Consider the following 27,500-nt stretch of genomic DNA (forward strand, 5'->3'; position numbering starts at 1 on the left):
AACACTTTATTACGTAACAGCAACTTTATGGTACCATGTGAAACATCCCTTATTGCTGAGCAAGATGCAGTCATATTTGTGACGTAACAAGTGGCCATGGCAACGGGAACGCCTTGCAAAAACACCCTATATTTTGGCTTTAGTTGCTCATATCTGAAAAACGAACTGAGTGACCCCAATTTTTTATTGCGCAAAAGTGATCAGCAGGCCAAGATGAAACTCTCTGCAAAGTTTAAAAAACTTCTGTGTTGCGCATTCAGAGCTACCTAAACTTTTCAATTATTTAATTATAAGGTGACTCTGAATCCGCTTCCCAGAATTTTTTTAAACTGTGCAGAAAGTTTCATTTTGGCATGCTGATTACATTTTAGAAATGAAAAATGGGGCTCACCTAATTCGTTTTTGAGACATAAGCAGCTAAAGCCAGAATATGGGTGTTTATGCAGGTCTTTCCTGTTGCCACGGTACCATTTTACGCCACAAAATGACCGAATCGTTTTCAGCAATAATTGGTGTTTGACAGGGTACCATAACATTGCTGTTAATTGATAAAGTGTTGTAGTGTCAATCCTAATAAGAACGTTTCTTAAGTGTTGAAACTGGTTTGAGCCACCTTTAAACATTTTGGCTGTTCGCTATTTCAGCGGTGCACAGAACACTGATAGATGCTCTTAGGACAATCGTTGTGTGGCTGGTTGATCTCTTAGTCCACTACGTATTTCATGAGGTACACTTTATTTTTTAATGTGATAATGCACCTTATGAACCACTTACCTTGCATGTTTGAAGATAGGAGATGAAAAAACACTGCAAGGAATCTGGGAACTGGAAGAAAGAGATAATGGTATCCCCTTGTCGTTTTTTTCTTTTCCAAGAATCCCTTTTAGCTTTTTTGTAAGAGGTCTTAGCAGATAAATCAGATAAATCAGGTGTTGCACTTTGCAGTTTGAAAGACCAGTTTGTTTGCACTTTTGCTGTTTTGGAAAAGGTTGCAGAAATTCTGACAGTCTTCTTGGTCTTCTGGTCCTGCTTTGACCAATAGAATTTCAGTCGTGTTTGTCAGCCAGTATTTTGCATGAAACCTGTTTCCTCAAGACGTTTAGCGGAAATTATTTTATATTTTTGTTGTCCAGGGTTTTGGTGAGGCCTGGGACAGCAGATATGGAATATTTCAAGGTAAAAAAGGTTTTTGCATTGGCAGGATTCCAATATCTGAAAGGGTTATGTTGTTGATGCAGAAAAAGCAAAACAAACGGCAAGCACTGTTGTAGAGACACTTGCGGCTTTGGCTTTCAGTGTTGCTAACTTACGAGACTGAGCAAAGTTCTCCAAGTCTTCGTTAAATTTAACACTGTTGTAGAGATCTTAGGTCACAAAGGAGAACAGGTTCTGTTAGTATGTAACTTCACAACTGTGTTGATATTTCCTCTCAAGATTGCAAGAGTGAGCGGTAAACTGGCAGGGTGTAATCACAGATTTTGAAACTTGTGTTCTACAATTAACGGTGAAAACAGCGCGAATAGAAAGTAAGCAAAACAGAAATTACAAACTTAACAGTGATGTCGGTGAAAAACTAACGTCTGTGTTCTTTAAGGGGTTTATAGTGGGGATGTTAAAAAAAAAAAAACAGATATATCAACAATCTTTTTCGATCAAAAGTTCAGAGGACATGGTTTTCTTGTAGACTTCTTGTGATTACAAAGCCCAATGGGCTTCCACCTGAGGTCACGCGTGATGTAACAGGAATTGTCACAGCAACAGGAAGAAACGCGTGAGATTAAGTGTCGCTTTGAGAGGTGCAGAAATCTAACCTCCTAATTCGTACTGTGTATCTAACGAAAGGGCTGGACAACCATCTCTAATGCACTTGGGCAAAAAATGTATGGAAGATTCTTGTCATTTTTAAAGAACTTTTTTCACAAAACCAGGTTGCTATACACTGCCGCGCGCTTGTGCATCTATGACTAAGAGAAGCGAACTCACAAGCTTTTATGTTTTTCTTGTTACAAGTCCTAACTTTCACAAAAGGCGTTAGGAGGGCGCTTTAGCGTGTTTTAGGGAGCGCTCATGACGCCCGAGAGGAGGGAAAATAAAATCTCTTTCTTCTGACTTCTTTCACTTTTGAATCAAACCCAATCTATTTTTAGTCATTCGTACACAGTCTGTTTCTGGTTTGTAACGTGGCTGATGTAGCTCTTGGCTTTTTTCCCTTCCCTCTCCAGTTGATGGATTTTTGTTTCTTATGCTTGGCACTGCACTTTATAACCAGTTGCTGATCATTCCACCACTGATGCCAAAGCCTGATCCCCCAGCAGCTGAACAGGTAATAACGCTTGAAATTGACGAAACAGGCTCTGTCTTTTTAGTTTTACTGTTTTAGGTCAAATCTATGACGCCAAGGACGGATCTAGTGGAAGGGTGCAAAAAAAAACGTCACCAGTCAGCCACCCCATTCCCACTCGAGGTGCAGCCCCTCCTAAGAAAAATCTTGGAGCCACCCCTGGACGTGATCCAGCTTTTAGGATAGACTTGTTCAGAAATTCGTGCAATTATATGCATGTCTATTTTAATAAGTGTCACAAATTGTTGTCTTGCTCTTTTCCCCAATTTTAACACTATTCTTGTCTGGGAATTAATGTGATAAATTGTTCCTAACCTCTGCTCCTCGAATAAAGACAGCTGCACTCACCCTAACCTAAAATCAACACTAACTATAACCCTTGTAAATTGATAGCAAATGCTTAGACATTTATTGTTGAATATCAATATTGGGCCTGCATTTATTTACCGGCATTTCTGAATATGAATGGTTATTGCATTGGATTGTTTGTGAAGGCGCCACGTTCGAAATCCACTTTAGCCATTGGTTGGGTTTCTCCTTCCGAGGACAAGAATTAAATCTTCTACGCTTTGTAACAGACACTTGTTACCTACTTCCGGTTACGTATGTTAAACATGCCTCGTTTGAATTGTTTCTTTTAGATCATTAATTAAAAAGTTGAATGCATGTGAACTCCATTCCTGGACAAAAGGTTTTGAGACTTTACTCCAGTTTCGTCCTTTTGGAAAATAACTTTAACAAAGGCCCAACAATATCCCTCCGCCGTCCTCACTCAAAGCCGATGTTGTTTACAAAGAAGCAGAAAGAAAGGGCGTGGGATCCGAAACAAAAAGAATTTACTTCATGGAAATAATTTGTTTATAAATACACCGTATTCCTAAATGGCGGCTAAGAAATTATTCTTTTGTTTTCATGATAATCATCCTCACTAGCCTCGTTAGCATGAACAAAATTCAAAAGAATGTTTGCTCCAAAGAGAGGCTAGTGAGGATGATTAGCATAAAGAAAAAAGAATATTTATTGGCCGCCATTTATGAATACGGTCTATGGAGAGGGAAATAAAAAGTATCTCGTCAGAATTGTTGCTTGCCGGTGACGTGAAAGAAGTTAGCATTTACATTTTTGACTGGTTGAACTCACTATGTGAAATAAATGTTTAACTTTCCTGGGACCATAGTTAATGCATGGAGATGGTCATGAAACTGGACAAGTTCCTTTTTTTCATGTTTTTGTCCGTATTATTGGCCTTGCCCTGCACAAAACACAAGTTTTTTCGAGAAGATAACCAATCAAATCTTTCGATTAAATTATGCGCAACTAATTTTCGAACCCATGCGAAGCGAAAACAAAAGATTGTGCAGGGTCACGTTCAATTCAACATCGATTGCAACAACATTGTTCTCCCTTTTGAAAAGTTCCAAGGTTTCCTAACCAGTCCCTCGATTAACTATGCTGGGACCAAATTGTTAAACAAATCTGATTTGCTTTTTTTTTAAGTTTTGGAAATCTATTTCCATTCTTCCTTTTCTTCAGGTTCCAGGTGATGTTTTGGCAGACTCGAATGAAAAGGAACCATTACTTAAATCCGGACGAATCAACCAATTTGGACCTGAAACAGGTGTTGTGTAGACATGACAGCATTATCACAGGCAGCCCATACTCACAATTTGAAAGCTTTAACGGACAATTTCTATGTTTCATATCTTGGAAACTGAAAAACTCGAAAAAAATCAACTTATTTTAGCTTATAGCAAAGTAAATGAAATCAATTTATTTTTGTTGCGTCCTGTGTCCTTGTTTTATTTTAAAGCGATTTTGGCTATTTTTGTGGTACCCTTTCAACATTCGGCATAAAATAGCAGACAGGGGGCCCATGACACCAATTGCAATGCTTTCCATTGGGGCTCCGACATTGTAGGTCTTCGTGGGTGATCTGGGGATCTTACTTGGCTTCTTCCTCGAGGCACTATCATCACACCGAACACACCAAGATTTAACATTCCTCCGCAGGCCACACCAGTAAAAACGTGCCCTTACCCGCTCTTTTGTTTTTCTCAAGGCCAGATGTCCTCCCGAAGGGCAATCATGAAGCTCTTTGAGGACTTCTGGCCTTAGAGTTTCGCGGAAAACCAGCCTGCAAGTAACTTCATCTCTTTTTTCCGACTCTCACTTCTTGAATATTAAGTAGTCTATCTCTGGTAGCAAACATGGACTACTGAGCCCGGTAAGTCTCCGTAGAGATGGTTCCTAGGCATGGATCCTGCAGCTGAGTTTTCTTGGTCTCCAAATTGGAAATGTCGGCAGCCAAGAACTCTCACTGAACTCTTTTTCTTGCCTCTCGAAAACACTACTTCAGTTGGTCCTTGTTGCTGCAGCACACACGGAGTAGCCCCTTTCACCATCACCTTCCACTTGCGCTGTCAGGTTTGACCATCCTCCTCTCTTTTCACAGCAATGAGCAAACCCATCTGCATTTCCATGGTTTCGCCCTAAGCAGTGGTCAACTTCAAGGTTCTGATGCCAAGGATCTCTATCCATCTTGCAAGTCGCCCCTCTTCATCATCCACCTGAGTGCCCCATGGTCTGTTTGCACCTTAATGTACCGCTCGTAGACATAATGGTAAAAATGTCTCAGCAGTCATTACAACCAATAATTCTTTCCTGGTCACACAGTATTGGTTAATGGAGAGGAAGAATGAAAAAGAATAGAGCAGAATAGTAGAGGTGCTTGCATGGGACAGGGCTTGTGTTAGCTGGTAGAATGTGACATCGGATTCTTCAGTCTTCATTTTGTAGGATTTAGCTTTAGTCCTACAACCCTTGAGAGTGCACATAACCGTTCCAATTCAGCTTCGAAGGTCTCTGCATGTACGATGATACAGGAGACACTCCTCAAAAGGGAGAACATGTAAGGCCAGTACCATTACCCGTTCAAATGTAGTAAGTGCGTCGCAGAGCCCAAAAGGCATCACAGTGATCTGGTAAAAGCCATTCCCTGTAGTGAATCCTTCTCTTCCACTTCAACCTGCCAATAGCCACTTGCAAGTTCTAGTGTGCTAAACCAGCATGAACCTGATAAGGCATGGAAGGCAGAGGAAAAGAGTCTTTTACCGCAGCGGAACTGAGAAAACAGTAATCCACGCAGAAACAAGTAGTTCCATCCTTTTTATGGACTAAGGCAATTGAGGATGAAGGTTTATTGACTCCACGCTTAAGCATCATCTCTATTTCTGTCGCAGTTACCTCCCTGTGACTGATGGGTAGATGTCTCGGATTTTGTCAGATACGCTTGCACCCATCTGTGTTAATTTTATGTTTGACGAAGTTTGTCCTCCCCAGATCATTGGCAGAACAAGCAACCATGTTAGGGAACTTTGCCAACATTGCTCTCAACCTCGTTCCTAGGGTCTCTCTGTCGACGAGGAGAGAGACAGTGGAGACCCTGGGAACGAGGTTGCAGTGCTCTGACTTTCACTTTCTGTACATCGTCCAGGCACAGCGTTGTAGACAATTTGGTAACAATTTGGTGAGCAGGGTGACCCTACAAACTCTCCCAGTGTGCGATAGTACATGTTGCTGACTTGCTTGCTGGCTAACATCTGCAACTTCCTCCACAGCTTCACACCACACAGCAATAGTTTCTCAGTAGAAAGTTGAGTGTAGTCTGTAGCGTTAAACAGCTTTGATGGGACGACATCATTAGAAAGGTCCACAAGAGTCTTTGCAGCCAGTAGTTTACTCCATTAAGTGAAACATTCTTGCCCTTCAGTTATGGCCAATGATTCATGACAACAAGGGTTGATGACTTTAGCTGAGAGGCAGTGTGGCCGAGTGGTTAGGGCACTTGCCTTGAGATTCGGAGATCCCGGGTTCAAGACCCGCTCTGACCACTCTTTGAATTTGTTCCTGGTATTCCCTGGTTCAACTTCCCAGCTGCACTTGTAAATAGCCAACTGGTCTGCCTCCGGCCAGTTGGGATTCTTAACAGTTGTAGTTGTTGTGTTCTATTGTTTCGTTGATTGTGTTTCATTGGCCCTGAAAAGCCCCTATGGGGAGCGGTCAACTAAGTATGTATGTATGTATGTATGTATGTATGTATGTATGTAGATGAGGCTTTCTCTCCTGGACGTTATTCACTTGCCATCTGGGCCACCACTCGTGCACACCAAGGAAAGTGTTCTCCGGTCACACACTCTGTCACATTTCCTTTTAAAGCTAACTCATAGCATCCCTATCCTAAAGTCAACCGACAATTGTTTTGTTAAATAAAGCCCATGCCAATGATCCCATAAAGACGGATGTCTGCTACCCACACATCATGTATGACCTGTTCATCCCCCAACTTAATGCTGAAAACTCATCGACCTAGAAATGGAAGGGAACTGCCATCGGCAAGAAGCATGCTTGTGTCCACCTGTGCGAGTGGCGGTCGCTCAGAAGTGTTAATGCCATTCAGCATATAATTCTTGACAACGGTGACATTGGCCCATGTGTCCACTAGGAATTCTTCCCTTTACCAGAGGGCCATCCGCTGCCACTAAATTTCAAGTTTCCAAGTGGGTGTAGAGGTTGGAGGAAATTAGCACAAACGAGTAGAAAACACAAAACGTTTTATTCTCCCTTTGCACCATGTCACGTGTGTAATATATATATATGTATATATATATATATATATATACATCACACAGCAAACTCTATTTTCACCACAAAACTATAAAAGACTATCTTTTTTAAACAAGAGGACGGCAATTTTACAGACGGCTTTTTGGACCGAAAACGTTGTCAGGACTTTCGAGAAACATGCCCTTGGATCTTTGGAGACTGCAAAAAGTGCCACACGAAATCTTACGGAGGGGTTGGCGCAGTGGTAAGATCTCTGCCTTCCAACCCTAAGGTCCCGAGTTCCATTCCCGGTTCTGCCGAGACTGGAATATTTGGCGACCTTCTTTCCCGCTTAAGTTCACTCAGCTTTCCATCCTTCCGAGGTCGATAAACTGAGTACCAGCATGCATGGACTGCTTAGAAGCGGCTGCAATTTGCGCCTGTGTATATGCTTCCAGTGGGTAAATTGATCATTGTAAAGCGCCTTTGAGACGTTGTGATAAGGGCGCTATATAAATGCACCACTTTACTTTACTTTTACTTTAATACCGGGGAATTTTGCGAGGAAGAGCGTTTGCCAAAATGGTAGGTGGTGTCGTAATTTGCGATTTAAATGTTTGAATTAACACTTTCGCGAGCCAAATGCCAATCGAATGGGTCACCACAGAAACAGGAAAGCCACCGAAAACATCCAATATTTTGTCTTTGAACGTTTTATATTCCAGAAACGGACGCTTTGACTCTCCCATTTTATAGCTGGAAAATGTTAAGTAGGCTAAGATGAAACTCACTGCAAAAAGTTTAAAATCTCTGGAGGGGGTTCAGAGCCAAACCCTTTTATAAATTGAGTTTAGATTTGTCCGCGTTTTGGTGTATCCGGTTACCGCTTTAAAATTAAATCATTTTCTTCGCTTTCTTCGATAGAAAAATCCAACACCTAAGGAGTAAATTCCACGGTAAGGAACGTATGAGTGCGATATCGGTTTTTCAAGTGAAATTTACTGTGGAATTCACCAGTTAGGCAATGAATGTTTCTTGAACCGCATTAGTTTTAACAGAAAACAAGCACATCCTTAGCGAGCGAATGGTAAAGGACACAAGCCATTTCAGAGTCAACTGTTAATAGGCAGGTCAAAAAGGTAAAAGGTCAAAATAGAGTTTCATTGATGTGCTTTATTCCACTTTATCTCTGAAAACGAGATCATTCACATTTTGAGGTATTTCATTGAAACACGCCAGCTTGGCTTGAAACAAGAATCGGCAAAAGACGGCAACCAAGGAAGGACAAACTTCAAACAAGATCCGCTCCCGAGTTAGTTTTGAAATCCAAAGGAAAAACAAAATCTTTTTGTGGTCGTACTACCACTTTAAGATGCTGATCATCGCAGTTATGAAGGCTACTTGAGCAGTAACGAAAGGAAAGCCTGAAAATTTCAAGATTAAACGGGATTCGAACCCTGAACTCTGCGATACCGGTGCAGTGCTCTGCAAGTTGAGCTATCAAGCCATCTGGGAGTTGGTTATTATGTGAGTTCATATTGAGCCCCTAGAGGATGTAGATATGATGGCTGGTCTGAACTATCCAGCGCCAGAAAGCGCGACCGCCTTTGTATGATGTTTAAAATAGTTAATAATCTAATTCCTATTAACTTCAACGACCACTTAAGCTATTGTAAAACTGTAACCCGCCGTAATGATCCTCAAAAGCTTAGCATTCTTGCTCCCCGCACAGACACCTATAAATTCTCTTTTTTTCCAAGACCCATACCCGAATGGAATAGTCTGCCTGCCTTTGTAGCAAGCACCTCATCTGTCAATGCCTTTAGGCACCTAGTTTCGAGGCTATGGTAGCGATTAATTTTCTGTTTGTAACTTATTTGTTCTTTTACTTATTTATATTTTTCAATACCTTGGTGTAAAGCAACACAGCATTTCCAAGTAAATACACTGAAACTGAAACTGAAAGTTACTTTATGAAAGCCATAAATATTTGAACTGCAGAGAGAATCAAGTTAAGTGGCCGAGTTCAAGTTCATCTTAACCTGTTTATCACTTTGCAGCAAGAAGAATGGGTGTTGCTTGGTTACGTTTTCGGATGTGAGCATATAAAAATGAAACACAGGGCTGCTTTTAGACGGCTCCTCCGCTGTTGTGGTAACCGTAAAGCTTCCTAATAATGAAGGCATCTTTATGCACAAATTGTTGTTTCACACGATACCATAACAAAGCTGTTCGGTGATACAGTGTTGCAGAGTCAATCCCTCTAACTAGCACGGTTTCTTGAAAGTGTTTATCTACTGGTTTCATAGAAACCTCATCCCTGCACACTTGTCATTTGGCCAACTGAGAGTGTCAAAGGGAAAAGTTGATTATTTTGCTGCGTATACATTTTTTAACAATAAGTAATTTTGTACATGGGGTCTCGCCTTGAAAACGAGGTTGGACCAAACTATTCAGGATACGTTTGTATATTTTTTGTCAAAGCTTTTCAGTTGTGTTTTATAAAAATAAATGCAGAAATAAATATTTAAATGACAAAAACACTTGTTTGCGAGTCGAAATACAAGTAAAACTCGCAGCTGGTATTATTTCATGAGTTTGTGTAAAGAAAGAGAAGAATGCAGTGATAAATGCATTTTTATTTCACGTTGTGTTCTGAGGTGTTTTTGATAAAATTGTAAAATCATCATTTACACCTCATGAAAAGAAACGGACGCTTAATCCCTAATAATGAATAAAAGAGTGTGGAAACATTGAGTGGTGAATCATTGGTTTGTAAGTTGCATTCATTACACTCCAAACCAGAGTAGTATTTAACAATGTCTGATTGAACCCAAGCACACAAAATTGTAAAGTCTTGACACAATGTCATTGAATACTCTAGGGCTTCGTTTGCTGAGTAGTAGAACCTGGTATGATTTCATTACTTTGAATAAAGAAAGAGAAGAATGCGGTAAGAAATGCATTTTTAATTCACATTGTGTTCTGAGAGGTGTTGAAAGTCAGTCTTCAGTGGTGATCAGCACTGTAATTTACCTTTACCCAAATTACAGGACTTCACGAATGACTATGTGATAACATTTCACAAATCATCAGTTACACCTCATGAAAAGAAAAGGACGGTAATCCGTGAAAATATACAAAGAACTCTTTTTGCAGCCTTAATCTCCCATGATGAATCAACTTTTTAAGTTGCATTCATTACCATCCAAACCAGAGTGGTGTCAAGCACTGTTTGATTGAACCTAAGCATACAAAGTTGTAAAGTTTTGACACAATGTCATTGAGTACTACAGGCCTTCATTCACTGAGTAGCTATCTACTGAATCGCTAAAAGAATGAGCAACTTTGAAACAGTGAATTATTATAAATTAAAGCACCTGTCATTAAAATGCAAACATTTGAACTAGCGAGCATTTTAGTTTATCTTGTTCAAGTGTACGCTACTGCAATCAAAAGTCTGTGGCAGGATTATGTTTTTTTTTGTTAACATCGCCGACCATTAGGCTCCAAAGCATCGAGATTGCTTTGTCAGTTTTTAGTTTGTTGTTGTTCTTTGATCTCAGACTGAACTGGTTCGTCACCCTTTGCCTTCGGTCTTGCTAACATGAAGTGTCTTTTTGCTGCACTTCTGGTTTTTGTACACGTGCTGTCTCAGTGGAATCACCAGTTGAGATGAGTGACCTGAAAGGTAAGACCTTATTCGACAGCCTCCTTACTTTGCGCCTGATTTCCCGCTTGAAATTCTCATGTCTGAATGCATAAAGAAATGGATCCAATAAGGAGTTAATGTTGAGACATGTGACTGGGAGCCACTGACCAATAGCAATCTTGAATATTGTACTTTTAAAAGCATCTCCTTCAAAATCAAACGGGTTGTCATCGAACTTGGCAAAGATCGAGAAGACGAGGACAATGAGAATGGGAATGGTAAAGAAAATAAAATTTGTGAAAACCAGCAGGGCGATTTTTCTCGCAAGCGAGAACTCTCGTTTTACTCCCATCTTATTGCTGCTTTTTTTCACAAATATGAAAATGTGGACGTACAAAGGAAGAGTAATCACGTACAACACCAGAATGACAACAAGAGAGATGAGAAGAATCAAAGAGGACCCTGAGTTAAATTCCTCGTGATAACTCAATGGGGTGCAAGCTCTTTTTATGTTGTAGTGCAGTCCTCCAACACCAAAGATGGGCAAGACAGCAAAGCTGATGGCGCCACTCCAAGCAAGCAGCAGTAAGATGTGACAAGCTTTAACTGACATGAAATTTAAAGGGTTCATGCAGTAAATAACCACGAGGTATCTTTCTAGAGTGAGAAGGAGCGATATGGCGACCGAGATGAGTTGTCCTGCAATGAAGATTGGTCCAGTAGAGGGTTGCAACTCTCTTCCGGTCCACATAATTTCTTCCAAAATTGCGTCAATATTCTGTGTGTTCGTGTGGGCTACCCATATCGAATAGATACCAATCAGTAGATCGATGCCTCCCATGTGGCCAATCAAGACAAATGAGGGTGTCTTTCGCAAGGTTTTAGAAGTCAACACAGTCATGATGACGATCAAGTTCATTACAATGGTCAAAGGACTCAACACGAATTCTATGAGAAACAAATGTTGGGGCAAAGACGTGCGCTTCTTAAAGTAAGGCATCACAATGTGACGAAACTCGCATTCCGACTTCTTGACACACATACATTCAGGTACGAATCGTCGTTTAATAAACTGTTTCGGTTCCTTTCTTCCAAATTCGAGAAACTTCATCTCATCAAGTTGTCTAAGGCATTCTTCGGCCTTCCGTCTTCGTCCACCTGATTCGTTGACAAGGTTGTGTGGGTTTATAACTGTACAATTTGGGCAAAAAATGCACCAGCTGACACCTCTCAGTTCTTGTAGTTTGGGAAGAGCCAAAATATTTTCATCTGGTATCCAGTGTGTTGTCCCTGTTATATCCAGTATTTGAAGGTCTGGGGTGTTGCATGACAGGTTTCCAGACCATTCATCCAAGTCATTAAGGCCCAAATTTCTAGGAATGAACATTGCAAAGAGCATTTAATCATGCTGCTATAAAATCAATTTATTGCCACGGACGTCCAGTAATCAACTAATTTTCGAAGTGAGGACTTTGCACTTGGACTCGCTTTCATAATGAGGTCATAGTGAATATGATCGATCGCCACCGACAAAACCAGTCCCCCTTAGTAATTATTATTTTGGCCAATCCTGACAAATGCACAAATCATAGGGCATAGAGAACATGAATGGGAAATTCACATAGCTTTACTTTTATAGATGAGATGAAGGGGGCAGCATATTTCACCAATAACAGCGACTGGAGTTTCAATGCAAAAACCAATCGCGAGCTTACACTTGGCACGCTAAAAACCGCAACCTTTCTCCGTATGAGTGACAGCTAGAATATGGCATGGATTAGACGAAATATGTCAAGTATAAAAAAGGCTAACTGCGGCTGGGCATCGAAGTTTTATACTTGCCAGACAGACAGTATTGGACTACTAGACTGAGTAACCACCATCCTCGGAGACCCAGGGGCAGATCGCGGAGGCAAGGGGAAGTTTAAAACGACAAAAGAAAATGGCGACTCCCGAAGAAAAGCATAGTAGGGCGAGAAGAATTTGCCGGTTTAGACTTCCCCTTGCCTCCACGATCTGCCCCTGGGTCTCCGAGGATGGGTAAATACCCAAGTGTCAGTAAAGGGGAAGTACCAAGGAATAAAGTTTTGTGCATTTAAATTCTTTGAACTTACAAGAATATCAGGTGATTTAATCCCTCAAAGAAATCACTCTTTACAAGTTTAATCGCGTTCCTTCGAAAAGATCTGAAAATTAAATAAAATGCAATACATTAGGACAAATTCTGCGTTTCGTTCATAGCTGTCGAGTAGCTCTGTCCTTTTCAGTCTTTTTTCGCGGTTATTTTAGAATATCCCGCATGCGTTTAACATTGTTTTCGGGGATTCTTATTCGGGCTCACAATGCCAATATAACTGTCACAGGTAATATAGTCACCGACTGAGACTGAGTCTGACGCCAAGATGCAAATTGCTTCCCTTCACATCAAAAGATCCAAACTTGACAGGTCGATCGACGAGTTACAAAGGATGATCACGTGGGTTGGTATCCGTAATTATAAGTTAGTTTGATTCCACTCTGGTTTGGAGAAATTTCCATGTAACTTAAAAAAATTACAATATAAGTCCCAACGTTTTGACGCTCCCATCTGATGCATCAGGGGCAATCCAAAGCTGTCACAACCAGCCCTGATAGATTCTTGCCAATTTGACGAAAAGAAAAAAAATGGTGCGTTCTTTAATAGTAATTACCATCCTTTCCCTTTAAAAAGATAAAAGGCCATGACCAAAGTTCAAGGGAGCATGGACAGCATTGATGTGCCAAGCTCCCAAACAAGGACGGTTGATGGTATCCGCCAGTTATTGGTGACAAGAACCCATTAGTAGGAGGTTGCCTCTCCCATACAAGCCCTGAGTATGCAAATTGATGTAGATGTGAGTGTTCTGCTGGAGGGTTAATGCTATAAATAGAAAGATACGCGCAACGGTTCACTAAAGGATATAGCGCGTATGGTGGCTGCTACTCATGGGCTTCTGTTGGTGTTAATTTTAGAAATATCCCACACGATTGCAGGGTTAGTTCGGCAAGCGTGCTCTGACAAAGCAAAGTTTTCCTTTCTGTCCGATGTACTCATGATCACACTCATTGTATGGGACAGAGTAGATTCGTTGTTTTCTCAGCACAGGATCGTTAGCTTTGCCAAATATATGACTTAGTGTCTAGTGAATGTACGAATTGTAATCTTTAAAAGCTACAACCTGTCTGATTGTCAACCTTGGTTGCTGTATGAACCGGAACTAACAGTAGTGAGGGAACGCCAACTAAAATATAAGGATCTGTATGGGAATCTCGGTAAAAGACCTGGAAAGATAATTTTACGAAAAAATTCTCAATTAACAAGCCTAATCTTATTGCCATTGTGGGTCGCTTCCTTCCTGTGTGGTTTTTTTTTTTTAGATTCGATGCGAATTGAGCACTGAATTCTAACATGCCCACCAAATTAAGTCAAATATTCCTGGATAAAATGTTCCCAGGGTTACAATTCCACCGAAGAATTCAAGGGCGAGGCTTTGTTTGTGGCTTGGTAACGAGTCTTTGTCGTCCCTGACGACGTTACCAAACCGAACTCAACGGTCGCCGTGTGGTGTTCGAAGAGTAAGAGGATCTTTCCATCGTTTTATCGTTTCGTTTGGGACACTTACATCCGCCTGACGTGGCAGGGCTTCGCTTGTGCGGCTAGAGGATTGAAATGAAAGAAAAACCTTTGTTCTTTAATTCTACGGTGGAATTGTAACCGTGGGAACATTTTATCCAGGAATATTTGACTTAATTTGGTGGGCTCGTAAGAATTCAGTCTTCAGTCTTGGTATCTTATTATAACCGTTGACAACTGAGAAACTGATAACGGCTCGATCCGCGTCGAATTTGGAAAAAACCCACACAGGAAGGAAGCGACGCTGAGTGGCAATAAGGTTAGGCTTTTTAATTGAGAACTTTTTCGTAAAATTATGTTTTCAGGTCGTTTATCGGGCAGTCCCATATAAATCCTTATTTTCTCCCTTGTCGTCAAGGGAGATAGCACCATGGGAATAATCTGAATTTGCGCAAGCAGATCACCCCCAAGGTAAATGAAAAATAAAAGAACAAATGTGACAGAAGGTTAGTTTCGGGCGAACAAATCAAATACAAGAAATGGTGATTGAATACTGTTGATACTTACAGATATTGTAGAAAAGGAAATACTCGTAATGCAGCTGTGGATGTCAGATTTTTCAAGTTGTTGTCATCTAGACTTCTGTTGAACAAACACATGCTTATGATATTGGATGTTTCTCGAATTCCTAAAAGTCTGAGGGCTTTTTTTACGTTGATTACCGGCTCTAGGAGGCTAGACAGTAAAGTGAGTTTAGGTTTTATGAGGAGCCAAATATAACGACTCCCGGTTTTGTTCGCTTTATCAAGTTTTCACTTCACTTTGGAAATGAACTACTAATTTGTCTCTCTTATACTAGCGCTTTTATTAAGTAAACATGCTTCACCTCCCAAGGCAGATTAAAAGGCTTGTCCTCTATCGTCTTGAGCTATTTCTACTCAAACATAGACGACCATTCATATATTCGAGTTATCCAGTTGTTGCATATGTTAGAAACTTCAAATTCACCCAGTAGTTCTGACTGACAGCTTTAAAAAAATTGCTATTAAGTTATTGCCGAAGCCCGTGACCTTGAACGGTTTAACCCTGCTTCAGAGCTAGGGTTTTTTGAGTTTAGAAATTTCCTTATTTTAGGGATTTAACGTAGCTCGTGCAATTTCCCACGCGTGCCGCATCGATCTCATTTTTGTCCATATTTTGGCATAAAATTGGTGTCCTAAAACCCCTAGCTTTGTTCCAAGGAAAAAGAGTTGCAAGTTACACGCTTTAAGGTCATGTGCTTCTGGTTATCGGAAATCTCATCATACTTACAAGTTTGTGATTTCTGAATAATTCTGAAACGATGACGTTGGTATCGTAGACAAGTTATTGTGGGACAAATCCCTATCAGAACGAGAAACCTCATGAGACGAGAAAGTAGGTAATCGTCTTCAGGATAGACTATTAAAAACCCCAGGGAATGGAGGTGGCTTCTACGGGATTCGAACCCATGAGCTCTGCGATGCCCGTGCAATGTTCTACCAACTGAGGCAGTGTGGCCCAGTGGTTAGGGCGCTTGCCTTGAGATCCGGAGATCCCGGGTTTAAGACCCGCTCTGACCACTCGCTGAATTTGTTCCTGGTAGTCCCTGGTTCAACTTCCCAGCTGTACTTGTAAATAGCCAACTGGTTTGCCTTCGGCTAGTTGGGATTCTTAACAGTTGTTGTTGTTGTGTTCTGTTGTTTCGTTGATTGTTTCATTGGCCCTGAAAAGCTCCTATGGGAAGCGGTCAATTAAGTATGTATATTATTGTATTGTATTGTATTGTATTGTATTGTATTGTATTGTATTGTATTGTATTGTATTGTATTGTATTGTATTGTATTGTATTGTATTGTATTGTATAGATTTAGCCAAGCGTAAAACCGGAGCTCCCGTTTCTAACCCCAGAAAGCAATACAGTGTATATGGAAATAATTATGCTTCTGCGTAAAGTACAAAATCAATCGTTATTAGTGTGTACAGTTTACAGTGATCAAGCACCTCTGAGCTGACAGCAGTAAACAAACAAGCCTTGCAAACAATATCCAACAATTTTAATCAAGTGAAGCTATGATCTTCGCAGTCATGAACGCAATTTTTAGAATTGCGTAGAGAAGCCTGAAAAATTCAGGACTTCAACGGGGTTTGAACCCGTGACCCCGCGATTCCGGTGCGACGCTCTAACCAACTGAGCTATGAAGCCACTGACGTTGGGAGCTGGTCATTTGTGGGTTCTAATGGTCCCGTGAGGAATGAATCAATGATGAAATGTTATATGAAATGAATCATATATGAACTGCGGATATGAAATCAAAAATCGATACCGCGAAGACCAGAGTTGAAGTCGAATAAGCTTTTTATACAGTACCTCTAAAATGGACAAAAAAATGACTAGTTAAGGCTGTTCCACTGAACTAGTTACCGACTGAACCTGTTTGCTATTGGGAGGTTCAATTAACGAAAGATTACCATCCCAAGAAATAAAAGATAATATAAATGGTCAGCTACTTGCCAATGTACTTACAATGAGTATAGTTTTGGTGGTAGTTGAATTTCGTCTCTTGCGATGTGTTCTCCAGAAATGTTACATTTTACAGAGACCTGTCCAGCCTGGTTGTTGAAGCAGCGACAGACAGTAGAACACGAAGAATATTGGGCGAAAGGTGAGATACCAATCACGTCTACGTTGCAAAGAGCCACCATCAACAGGAGAAGCAGACAGGCTCTCAGCCCTCTAAATTCGGCCATTCTGCGGAGTAAAAATTCTCGATTTTGACAAGACTCTTCCTTAATGAGCTATTCAAAATTTAACATTAGAAGAAGAAAAAATTCTTCCACGAGACCTCAGATTTGAGTCATACCTCCCCACCTACCTGTCCTTGACAATCCGTGCTGTTTTTTTGTAATCAACTTTTATTGAAAATAATCGCGGGCTATAAAAGTCAAAATAAAATCATTTTTACTGGGACTAACTGCAGTTAGCGTTTGAAACAACTGCGGAATTGGTCAAAACTGATTTTGAAATCAAACACACGAATTCTATCAACTAAAAATGTGTTAAGTCGAATTCGCACGTATAAATTCCACCCTTTACCTTCCAAAGTTTAGAGTCCCGATTGGGAAGACGGTTAATGTGAAATCCGCGGAATTGAAGTGTCTTCTTAAGCAGAAGTCAAATTTGTGCTGGGAAGACTGCTTGACAATTTTAATTGTCAAGAAAAAGCGATTTGTCTTGGAAGACAAATCGCTACTTTGTTTAATTATGCTTTTCGCGAATGCCAAACAAGTTTTGGGGATTATTGAAATTCTCTGCGCTGATTGGTTGTTGCACTTGAGGTGATCGATTATTACGCGACAATCCAAGCCGAACTTCCGCCTAATAATGTATACAATGATAACTGAAGCCTGTTGACGTAGAGTGTCTTGATTTTCATTTCATTCTGATCACGGATGCTCGTGGAGGTTCCAGCTTGTTCAAGGTAAAAGTAAATGTGTGTGCGCTTAGTTGACGGCTCCCTACAAGGGCTTTTCAGGATCAACCGGCTCAACGGGATCGGACCGAATGCATGTGAAGGCGCCCACGGCTGCCGCCATACGATCCATGTGTGATCTCGGAGCACCGCAAACCCAGCCAGATGTAATTGACTGGGAGTCGATTTTGAGCAGGGAGGAAAACCGGAGTATTAGGAGAAAATCCTCGAAGTCAGGTTGAGATCGACTGAAACTCAGCCCACATACGACCCGAGGCCAGCGTTGAGCCTGGGTCGACGTCACAGAGGTGGGAGGCACGATTGATGACCACTAAACCACCCTGACTCCCCCATCGCGGGGTGTGTCTATAGATTTTGACATCCAGCACAAAGTGCCCCTTTAAGTCTAAGCATTTGCTAAGTATTTGCTACGTTAGCATTGCTTTTAGCTTAAGACATATAAAGCTGTGTTCGTTCTTCAAGTAAAAATATCAAGGAACAATGAGAGCAACTCGCATCGAGGCAGGTCGTTTGATAGATTCAACTATGCAAGATTCAAAATTGGATCTGCTCTCTAATTAAGTGCATTTCTGAAAACATGACATCGCCAACACCTTGAACAAGTTGGAACCCCAAGAGCACCCGCGATCGTAATGAAATGAAAATCTAGACACTCTACATTAACAGGCTGCTTTGGATAATCACCTGAGCGGTTTTTTCAACTGAATGGTCGCAAGCCATTTTGTCAAGATGAAAGACGAAGAAATGAATTGCTTTAACGAAAATGCATATTTTTCAAATAACACCTATGGAATTATAACAAAACAATTATTCACCTCAGCCTCGGAGAATGGCCGTTTTTATACTAGAGACGCATAATCCGTCCAGACGAATTATGCGTCTCTCATGTTATCCATCTAGTGTAAAGACGGGACGAACTATATGAGACTCAAAATTTGTCTGGGGACGAACTTGGGCAAACATTTTTTCTGCGTCTGTTAAATTCGTCCAGTATAAGACGGGCACAAGACGCATAATTCGTCTGGACGAACTATCCAAACGCATAATTCGTCTTGTGCCTGTCTTTATGCTAGACGAATTTAACAGACGTAGAAAAATTGTTTGCCCAAGTTCGTCCCGGACCAATTATGCGTCTCTAGTATAAAAACTGCCATTATCAGTGAATAAAAACCTCGACTTCGATCGTCTCGGTCTGGAAAGATAACTCAGAAAAGTGTTCTTTTTTTAAGTCATGGAAATTACAGTGGAAAGGTAATGAATTTACATAGTCCATGATTTGGCATATGGAATGAAAATTACTTTTGTTTTCATAGTAAGGACAGTGAAAATATTACGAAATGCAATATTAATGTTACCTGAATACATGTGCCAATTATTGAGATACCGGCCGGTCAAAGTGGATCAAAGTCCACATTTCGTTTTAAAATCAGGGTGTCATAGAGACGAATTATACAATAAGAAGCAGTGAAAATTTATATGAACAATTAAAAATGTTATGTTGTTTTTCTTTTCAGTTTATTGCCAGCGGCTTGAAATAAGAGATTGCTAAGTCTATTCACCACCTCTCTTTTGAAGTACCAAAAGCAGTGCGACTGCGCAATCTAAATGGGTTTTGAATCCAATTCCCCGAAGCTGTTTGAATATCTACTTCAACAGAGATGGTTATTGTAGAATGGAAAACTGCGCTTCGGAGAGTGAACCAATTACCTATTCAGTCCTGCATTTCTAATGTATTAGTTAGATAGTTATCCTGGATTATCTAAGTTGACTTTAACAAGATGTGGTAATCTCACGGTAACTGAAATCCACGTTTATCCCATTATCGACTTAGCAAATTGAATATTTAAAATCAGATAAGCACCCAAAAGGAACTGTTCTGTGCTAACTGCAAGAGGTAAGAAAGAAAGGCAATTTATTCATGTGATAGCGACATCTAGCGACACCAGATGGTAGGATGATTGCTGTTCTGTTTCATGGGCGATTTGGAAGAAAAATGTGTGACACAGAACTGCAATCAACTTTACCATCTGGTTCCGGTATTTGGACGATACCTTCACTCTTTTCAACAACCAAAACGATGCTTTGAGATTAGGAATCAGGTCCGAGAACTTGCAAGGGAATACCCATAAAGACTTAATTTACACGTGAAGTATTAGAGGTCTCTGATTGCTTTTGAGGTTTTCCCTGAGTTCCTTCTTCTCTTGACAGCTGATAACTCCCGAGTATTGAAACTTACATATACACATTTCTGGTGGATGAGAGCAATTTAGTTTGAACCGAAGTTTTTCCTTACCTGGCACTTTTTTAAAGAATCCTGTTGCTTCTTGTCAGACTGAGTATACGTCTGTGATAATGTTGATAGTTTTTTTTTGTTTAATTTGTAAAGAAAAATTATATCTCTACCGGAAAACTTTATTGTCTTCAAATGATAAATTACCTTTGAAAGCCCAAGGAAAGCCGAAAGACGTCATAAATCTCCGGCAGAAATTTCTTGACTCATAAATGCGACATTATTTATAATTATTGCTGATCGATTGTTGGTGACGGGTGAAAGATGTTTGTGAACATTGCATAAAGATCTGAAAATTACATCCAGTCTTTTAGATCAGTGTGCGGAATGATCAAGTGAAATGAAGACTTACTTTGATGGTAGCAAAAGGATTATATACATTAAGGACGGTGCCTACTAATTCAAAGATATTTTTGCCCCAGTTTATGATTATGCAGGAAATGTAGATCTTAACAAGTGTTGTTGAAATCCAAAAAGAAAATTAGGGGTAACGACGCATTTTTCAAAGATAATTCATGAATATTTGTAAACGGCTTTAAAATACAAGGCAATGTATGGCGTTCTTTCTCAAATGGAAGCTTAATTATCCCTCAAAAATGCATGGTTCCCCCCAATTTTCTTTTTGGATACCAAGAGTACTTACTAAGATATACTTTTTCCGGATAGTTTTAAACCGCGCAAAAATATCCCTGTATTAGTAAGCATCACCGATAGGAAACCCCAGTATCTCAAGATGCGCAGAACGTATGCGCAATAACAATAGTAGACACCGCCCTTAATTCAAAACAATATATAATCTTCTTTTGAGTGCGTGGGAAACCTTGGCGCCGGTCGGAGGTGCGGATACAATTAACAAGGAAATGTGCAACGTTCTTTTTCTTTAAGGGTAGATTTGGGTTCACAATGCAATCAGTGAAAGGAGAAAGTGCTATTAAAAACATTGCAGTTGACATGAACCTGCCGCTGAAATTTCTGGATAACGATGAAAAAACAGCACAAATTTAATGAAACGAAACTATATGGTCAAACGTGATGCGGGTTTTGATAAAGACTAACTTTCTCTATTGAAATATGGAGCGTTGAATTTAACAGAATATTACTGACATAATTAAAAGACGAAAATGAAGGAACTTCTTTGTTTTTGTTTTCGCAGCTTCTCGAGCCATTTGTCCAAGAAATCCTGTTATTTTTTTTCCGTTTCTTTATTTTATTTCATTATGTCCGCTGTCGTTCTTGTTTGTTTGTTCTTCCTCTCTTTTGTTTAATTTCTTTTACCGCTACTTTGCGGGATACAACTATCTCAAGAGGGTATTCATCAAAGCAGTTTTCATATGATAGAAAACCTGACTACGAGCCACGCAAGGTCTTAGGATTGCTGGCTGTGTGCGGAATATGTATTTGGGAGGAAGTGAAAAATCTTAATTTGATAAATTGGACTACAGGTATATTCAGTCAACACTAAATAATAAAGGAGAAAATTCGAAAAGCCTTTTCTAATCGAGCGCAAAAAAACTTTCAACTGTTTACTCGTTGAAATTCCCTACAAATGTTAAATTACCAATGTTTAGTCAGAGCTCCATAGCAGCAACTGTTTTCGCTTAACGTTATGTGATGTTTTTCTTCGAATACGTCATTAGTTGTCTTGGTCTACCTGCAATGTCTCACTTTTTGCCCCTTTTTTCAGTGGATCCCCTGAAACTTCGACTCTCAACTATAATAAATATTCCGACTTCAAAGGCTGTAACAAAATGATAGAAATAACTAAATAACCAAATTTTACTATCACGCGTAATTTCAACTTACTTTTCAATTGATATTCGTGTTACCCCTTTTCCAGAGAAGGGCCACTTGCTAGTAAAAATTATCCATTTATCTTCTCTTGAAAACAACCCCGGAAATTGCCCGTTTTCCTGAAAGTGGAATATTGTTTGATTTGAAAGCGCACTAAAAGGCTTTCAGAAACAGCAATCAACGATGAAATCCTTGATTAAAGTGACGTGAGAAACATTGGCTCACTGTGAACTAATTGCTCTCGTGGTAACTGAAAAGGCCTTTGACGCAAGATCTCGTTATTCTTCTGCAACAATTAAGATTAAGATCCGAAAAGGAAAATCAATCGCTCATTTCGCCGTTGGTCATTAATGAATATTGTGCATGAAAAAAGCATAAATTTAAATACAAAACGGTGCATATGTCAATATGAATAGCTTTGGTGTTATTAGTTTCCCCAGAGAGCAGGTGCAAGTTTTACACTCCGTTTGCTACAAACGGTTGGAGGCAGGTTAGGCTCATCAATGTCACGTGTTTAAATAAAGTTTTTCAGTTTTCCGTTTTCAGTCAGTCACCCAGACAGAGACAGTTCATCTGCGCGATTCCGGCCGTGCAGTCAAAAACGTCTGCCAAGTGAGAATTATTAACCCTTTCTTGTTACAAAAGGGTTAGTTGGTGACAATGACAAATGTCAGTCTTTGTGTCAACCCTAGTCGACCCTAGTCTGATAAGAAATTGACACACGAACAAAAAAAACTTAAATCATTATGTTTTTCTTTTTCATTTTTACTCACTGTTCCGCGAAGAAGCTCCCCGTTAAAGAATCATCGTCTCAAATCGTACGAATCAATAAATTGGAATGATTATTTTATCTAGATAATTGCTTGAAATAAATGTATATACTTGAAGTGCAGGTTGCTGACCGTTGAAGGTCGCTTCAACGGAAAACCACCTGAATTTTTCAGGTGCCTACGAGGGATTAAATTGTCCAGATAAGTGCGATGATCACTTTTATCTTTCAGATAATTGTTTATTCGGCAATTAGTATGAACACACAGGTGATTATACAAAATCGCGCGCTCTCATTGGCTCGCTATCTCGGATTATCAGCCGATAATCACCTCGACGGACAAAATGGCTGCCAGTACTCGTTTTGCCACTGTAAGTAAAGATGATTTTGCGTTGAAATGTTTTTTTTTTCTCTTTTTTGAAATAATCACCAGTGTATTTATACTAAAACAATTATTCGCCTTCGGCGAATAATTGTTAATTAGTATAAATACACAGGTGATTATACAAAATCGCGCGCTCTCATTGGCTCGCTATCTCGCATTATCAGCCGATAATCGCCTCGACGGACAAAATGGCTGCCAGTAGTCGTTTTGCCACTGTAAGTGAAGATGATTTCGCGTTGAAATGTTTCTTTTTTCTCTTTTTTGAAATAATCACCTGTGTATTTATACTAAAACAATTATTCGCCTCAGGCTCAGTGATTATCGGTGAATATTGACCGATAATCACTTCGCCTTTGGCGAATAATTGTTAATTAGTATAAATACACAGGTGATTATACAAAATCGCGCGCTCTCATTGGCTCGCTATCTCGGATTATCAACCGATAATCACCTCGACGGACAAAATGGCTGCCAGTAGTCGTTTTGCCATTGTAAGTGAAGTTTTTTTTTTATTATTTTTTATTTTTTAATTAATTTTTTTTATTTGCAACACAACAATACAACAATATACATAAAGAATAAAATCAACTAATAACGAACAGCATACTATACAAGTCGCACGTACTAAAGTACATATATATATATATATATATATAAACATAACAACAATTAAGACGGGGGGGGTTAGTATCAAACAGATGAGCAGTTTTCAAGTTTCCATTGCCATTCAATTTTCCTCTGTAGTTCTACAAAGTTGGGCGTCTTAGAAAGTGATTTACAAGTGTATAAATAATATTTGGCGTATAGAAGGAGAATATCTAGTCTGCGTTCTTGGGCGTTCGTCAGTTTGCATTTTTCCTCCTTTATGTGGAATAGAATCTGTTCATTCGGAGGAGTAAGTTTTAAGTTGCACAGATTATTGAACCATTTCACAATATCGTTGTAAAATGAGGACGTAGTAGAACAGTCCAAAAATGTATGAAGTATAGAGTCTTGACTTGAGCATAGAGAGCATTGATCATCGACTGTAATTTTAAATCTTTTCAGTTCTCGCTTAGTAACAGTTATCCTATGCAGGAGCTTAAATAAGAATTGCCTTAGTTTATTATCTTTAGTTATTTTATATATCTTTTGAAAGTTAGCTTTCCAGGAAACAAACGAATCAGGGAAGAGTTGTTCCCAAGCTTTCACATCAGTAGGCACAATGATACAGTTTTCATTAAAAAGTTTGTAATAATGTTTGCACCTCATTTTGGCCAAGGAGAGCGAAGGGTTTTTAGTTAACTGAAGTATATCCTCCACTTTGAAGAGATCATCAGGCGTAATTTGCGTTTTATATGCACTACATTTAATCTCGCTTGGAATAGCAGCAATCATTTGAAAATATTGAAGAAAATTAATTTCTAAATCAAATTTATCCTGAAATTCTTGGAGAGACAAGAACTTTCCGTGTTCATTAAGCAAATCTTGCACCAAAAATATTCCTTTTTCAAACCATGTTTTCCAAAACAATGTTTTCCTCTCAATCTTTATTTCCCTATTATTTCACAAGACAAATTTCCGTCGCTGGTCAAGGTCATACATATTAGGAAGCTCCTGAAAGTATTCCAGCATTTCTTTATAGAACAGGGGCAAGCTTGAATCAATGCATTTTGTATCGTAGTTACAATTTAGTAAAAAGGTTAGGCCACCATGTCTATTAAAATAGTAATTTGGAATTGCCTTCCAGTTAGCGTCGCTGCCATCTAGCAGTCTGCCAATCCAGCTCAGACGAAGGGACTTTGACAAAGTTCTGAAATTAATAAAATTTAAACCTCCATCTACAAGAGGTTGATAAATCACTTTTCTCTTAATTTTGTCTTTCTTATTTCTCCACAGGAAAGCAAAGAGTTCAGCTTGCGTTCTTTGAATAATAGTTCAGGGACCGTAAGCATCGAAGCAGTGTATATCAACTGAGATACTCCTATTGTTTTCGCTAAGAGCGCTCGGCCATAAAGAGAAAGGTCACGCGTCTGCCACATATTCAGTTTCGTCTTCATTTTTTGAATTCTGCTAAAAAAATTGGCCCCATTAGCTTTTTGTTGATCGTATGATATATATGTACCAAGGATTTTTATAGGTTCTCTTATCGATGTGAAATTCAATATCTTATTCTTGCACTCTTTCTTCGATCGAATCCACATAGCTTTTGTCTTTGTCGCATTTAATTTAAGACCTGATATTTCACCGAAGATGTTAATACAATGCAAAGAAGCCTTAAGGGAGTCTATATCACTTAAAATGAGTGTTGTGTCATCGGCAAATTGAGATAGCTTCACTTCTTGAGAGTTTGGAAGAGAGATACCTTTACACTCTGGAATATAACGGAGTTTCAGTGCTAACAATTCGACAGAAAGAATAAATAAGTATGGGCTAAGCGGACAGCCTTGCCGTACCCCTCTTGATATTTTAAAGTATTAGTCATATAGCCTCCATTCATCACTCCACTTTCGACATCGTTGTAGAGGACTGTAATCCATTTCCTAATAGCTGGTCCAAAGTTAAAAGCTTTTAGAGCCCTATGCAAAAAATCCCATTCTAGCGAATCAAAAGCCTTTTCAAAGTCTACAAAGAGAAAGATACCAGAAATATTATTGCGTTCGGTGTGCGACATTAAGTCGTTTAGAAGCCTAATATTTTGCCCTATATACCTTCCTTTAATAAAGCCAGTTTGGTCAGGATGAATTAGTTTTGGCAAGAAAGGTTCCATAGGCATTGCTATGATTCTTGCAAGAATTTTATAATTCACATTAAGAAGAGTAATGGGTCGCCAATTTCTTAAATCGTTTAAGTTCTCATCGCCCTTGGGGATTAGATTGATAATTTCTCTTCGTTGCGAAATCGAGAGTTTGTTTTCTTGAAAAGCTTCATTATAAGAATCCAACAAGTTGGGTCCGATTAGTTCTATAAAGGTTACGTAAAATTCGACAGGAAAGCCATCGTAACATGGAGTCTTGCCCTTTTGAAAATACTTAATAACATTTTTCATTTCTTCAATTGATAAGTCGTGTTCCATTAGATCTTGTTCTTCCTTTGTTAGGTTAGGCATCTCTAGCTCTTCCACGAATGAGTCAAAGTTAGCTTCATTCAAAGTTTCTTCCTCCACTATTTGACGACTCAAAAGTTGTGTAAAGTGTTCCTCAATTTTAATTTGTTACCTATGTCCTTGATATTGGTTAATGGCTCAGCAAGATTCTCAGTTTTTAGCTCCTTGATTAGTTTCTTTTCATATTTTTTCTTTTCTAAATTAAAGAAATATTTTGTTGGCTTTTCTCCCTGCTCAATCCAGCGAGATTTAGAACGAAACATTGTCTCTCTGCCTTTCATGTCATATAAATCTTTCAGTTGCTTTTTAGCTTCCTCATATTTATTCAAAGTATTGGTATCAAGGCAAAGGTCGTTACATATTTTCTGGTCTAGCTCGTTGATTTCATTTTGCAATTCTATTTCTCTTTGTTTTACTTCTCGCCTTTTTTTCTTGGAGTAGGTTATAGTTAAGGCACGAATTTCCATTTTAATCATTTCCCAAAGTAATCGTTTATTTTCAAAATCCTTATATTTTTCTAAAATTTCTGGGTATGTCCTGTTAACAAGTTGAACGAAGTTTTCATCCTCCAACAGCTGGTTATTAAATTTCCGGGACCCTGGGCCCCTTTTGAAATCTCCTTGAATTTCTAGAGATAAAAAAGTTGCCTTGTGATTAGAGGTAATAGACACACGAATTTCCGCCTTTTTCACATGAGCAGTCAGAATTGGAGATCAAAAAATAATCAATTCTTGATTTCATCTTTAAGCTTTTTGACTCGTAAGTAAAGGCTCTAGTATTCGGATGAAATTTACGATAAATATCATTTAGGCCAAATTCCTTCATAAGGCGGATGATCTAGTTCCTATATTCTGTTTCACTCCAAGGAAGGCCGCCTGCTTTATCTTTTGGCGTTAAAGTGCAATTCCAGTCCCCTGTGATTATTAATTTCGTAATATCTGTTTTAGCTATAAGATCAGGTACAAGGTTTTTAATAAAAGACAATTTTTCATTATGCTGATTTGGCGCATAGATATTGACCACAAAGAGTTCTTCGTCTCCCACTTTAAGTTTAGCTATAATGTATCTACCATTTGGATCACTGGAAATAATATGAAGACTGAGATGAGCGTTAGACTTCAGAAGTATACATGCACCCCTAGAGTGTTCCGACCCATGAGCAAATAAAGTTTGTCCTCCCCATTCCTCAGACCAGATATTCTCATCCTTTTCCTGAGAAAAAGTTTCCTGAAGACAATATAGTGTCGCCTTTTGGTTCTTTAAATATGAGAAGATTCCTCTCCGTTTGATTTGATTACGCAAACCCCTAACGTTAAGACTAATTATTTTCAAAAGAGTAGACATACCAACCTACACGAAAAAAAGAACAACAGCACAGCAACAATAATAAGCTAGAATTAACGGCTAGAAGACTAAAAACAAGTAAGGTTAATTACAAACAAGCTACGCTTCAAAAAATAAATAATGTAACACAATAGAAA

At 39.3% G+C, this 27,500-nt stretch overlaps 1 protein-coding gene and 1 pseudogene across 5 annotated transcripts; one reads left to right on the top strand and one right to left on the bottom strand.

The window, feature by feature from the left end:
* The window catches only part of LOC138052226 (solute carrier family 35 member F6-like), a 26,712-nt pseudogene extending 22,598 nt beyond the window's left edge, over window positions 1-4,114 (top strand).
* A 5,778-nt stretch (window positions 4,115-9,892) lies between these two features.
* On the bottom strand, window positions 9,893-22,129 carry LOC138050554 (follicle-stimulating hormone receptor-like). 5 transcript variants are annotated; one of them, XM_068896872.1, is made up of 8 exons: window positions 22,006-22,129; window positions 21,793-21,899; window positions 17,082-17,141; window positions 16,733-16,957; window positions 15,499-15,570; window positions 14,755-14,829; window positions 12,710-12,781; window positions 9,893-11,968 (listed from the first exon to the last, which is right to left on the bottom strand). In XM_068896872.1, exons 4-8 carry the CDS (start codon window positions 16,954-16,956, stop codon window positions 10,546-10,548), a joined length of 1,866 nt encoding a protein of 621 aa, XP_068752973.1. In that variant the 5' UTR covers window position 16,957; window positions 17,082-17,141; window positions 21,793-21,899; window positions 22,006-22,129; the 3' UTR covers window positions 9,893-10,545. The 5 variants fall into 5 exon arrangements, with proteins under 5 accessions (XP_068752973.1, XP_068752974.1, XP_068752977.1 ...); XM_068896873.1 differs by lacking the exon at window positions 17,082-17,141; XM_068896876.1 differs by lacking the exons at window positions 21,793-21,899; window positions 22,006-22,129 and adding an exon at window positions 19,993-19,999.
* Between the last annotated feature and the right edge of the window lie 5,371 nt (window positions 22,130-27,500).

This window comes from Montipora capricornis, chromosome 6 (assembly GCF_036669925.1).
Source record: "Montipora capricornis isolate CH-2021 chromosome 6, ASM3666992v2, whole genome shotgun sequence".
NCBI classification, from domain to species: Eukaryota; Metazoa; Cnidaria; class Anthozoa; order Scleractinia; family Acroporidae; genus Montipora; species Montipora capricornis.

Excerpts from the sequence above, each read along its gene's own strand:
- LOC138050554 (XM_068896873.1), bottom strand. The coding sequence starts at position 16,956 with ATGGCCGAATTTAGAGGGCTGAGAGCCTGTCTGCTTCTCCTGTTGATG. Across the intron at positions 12,782-14,754 it reads TTTCCTTTTCTACAATATCT|ATCTTTTCGAAGGAACGCGA; the intron begins GTAAGTATCAAC and ends TTTAATTTTCAG. Across the intron at positions 11,969-12,709 it reads TTAAATCACCTGATATTCTT|AAATTTGGGCCTTAATGACT; the intron begins GTAAGTTCAAAG and ends GTTCATTCCTAG.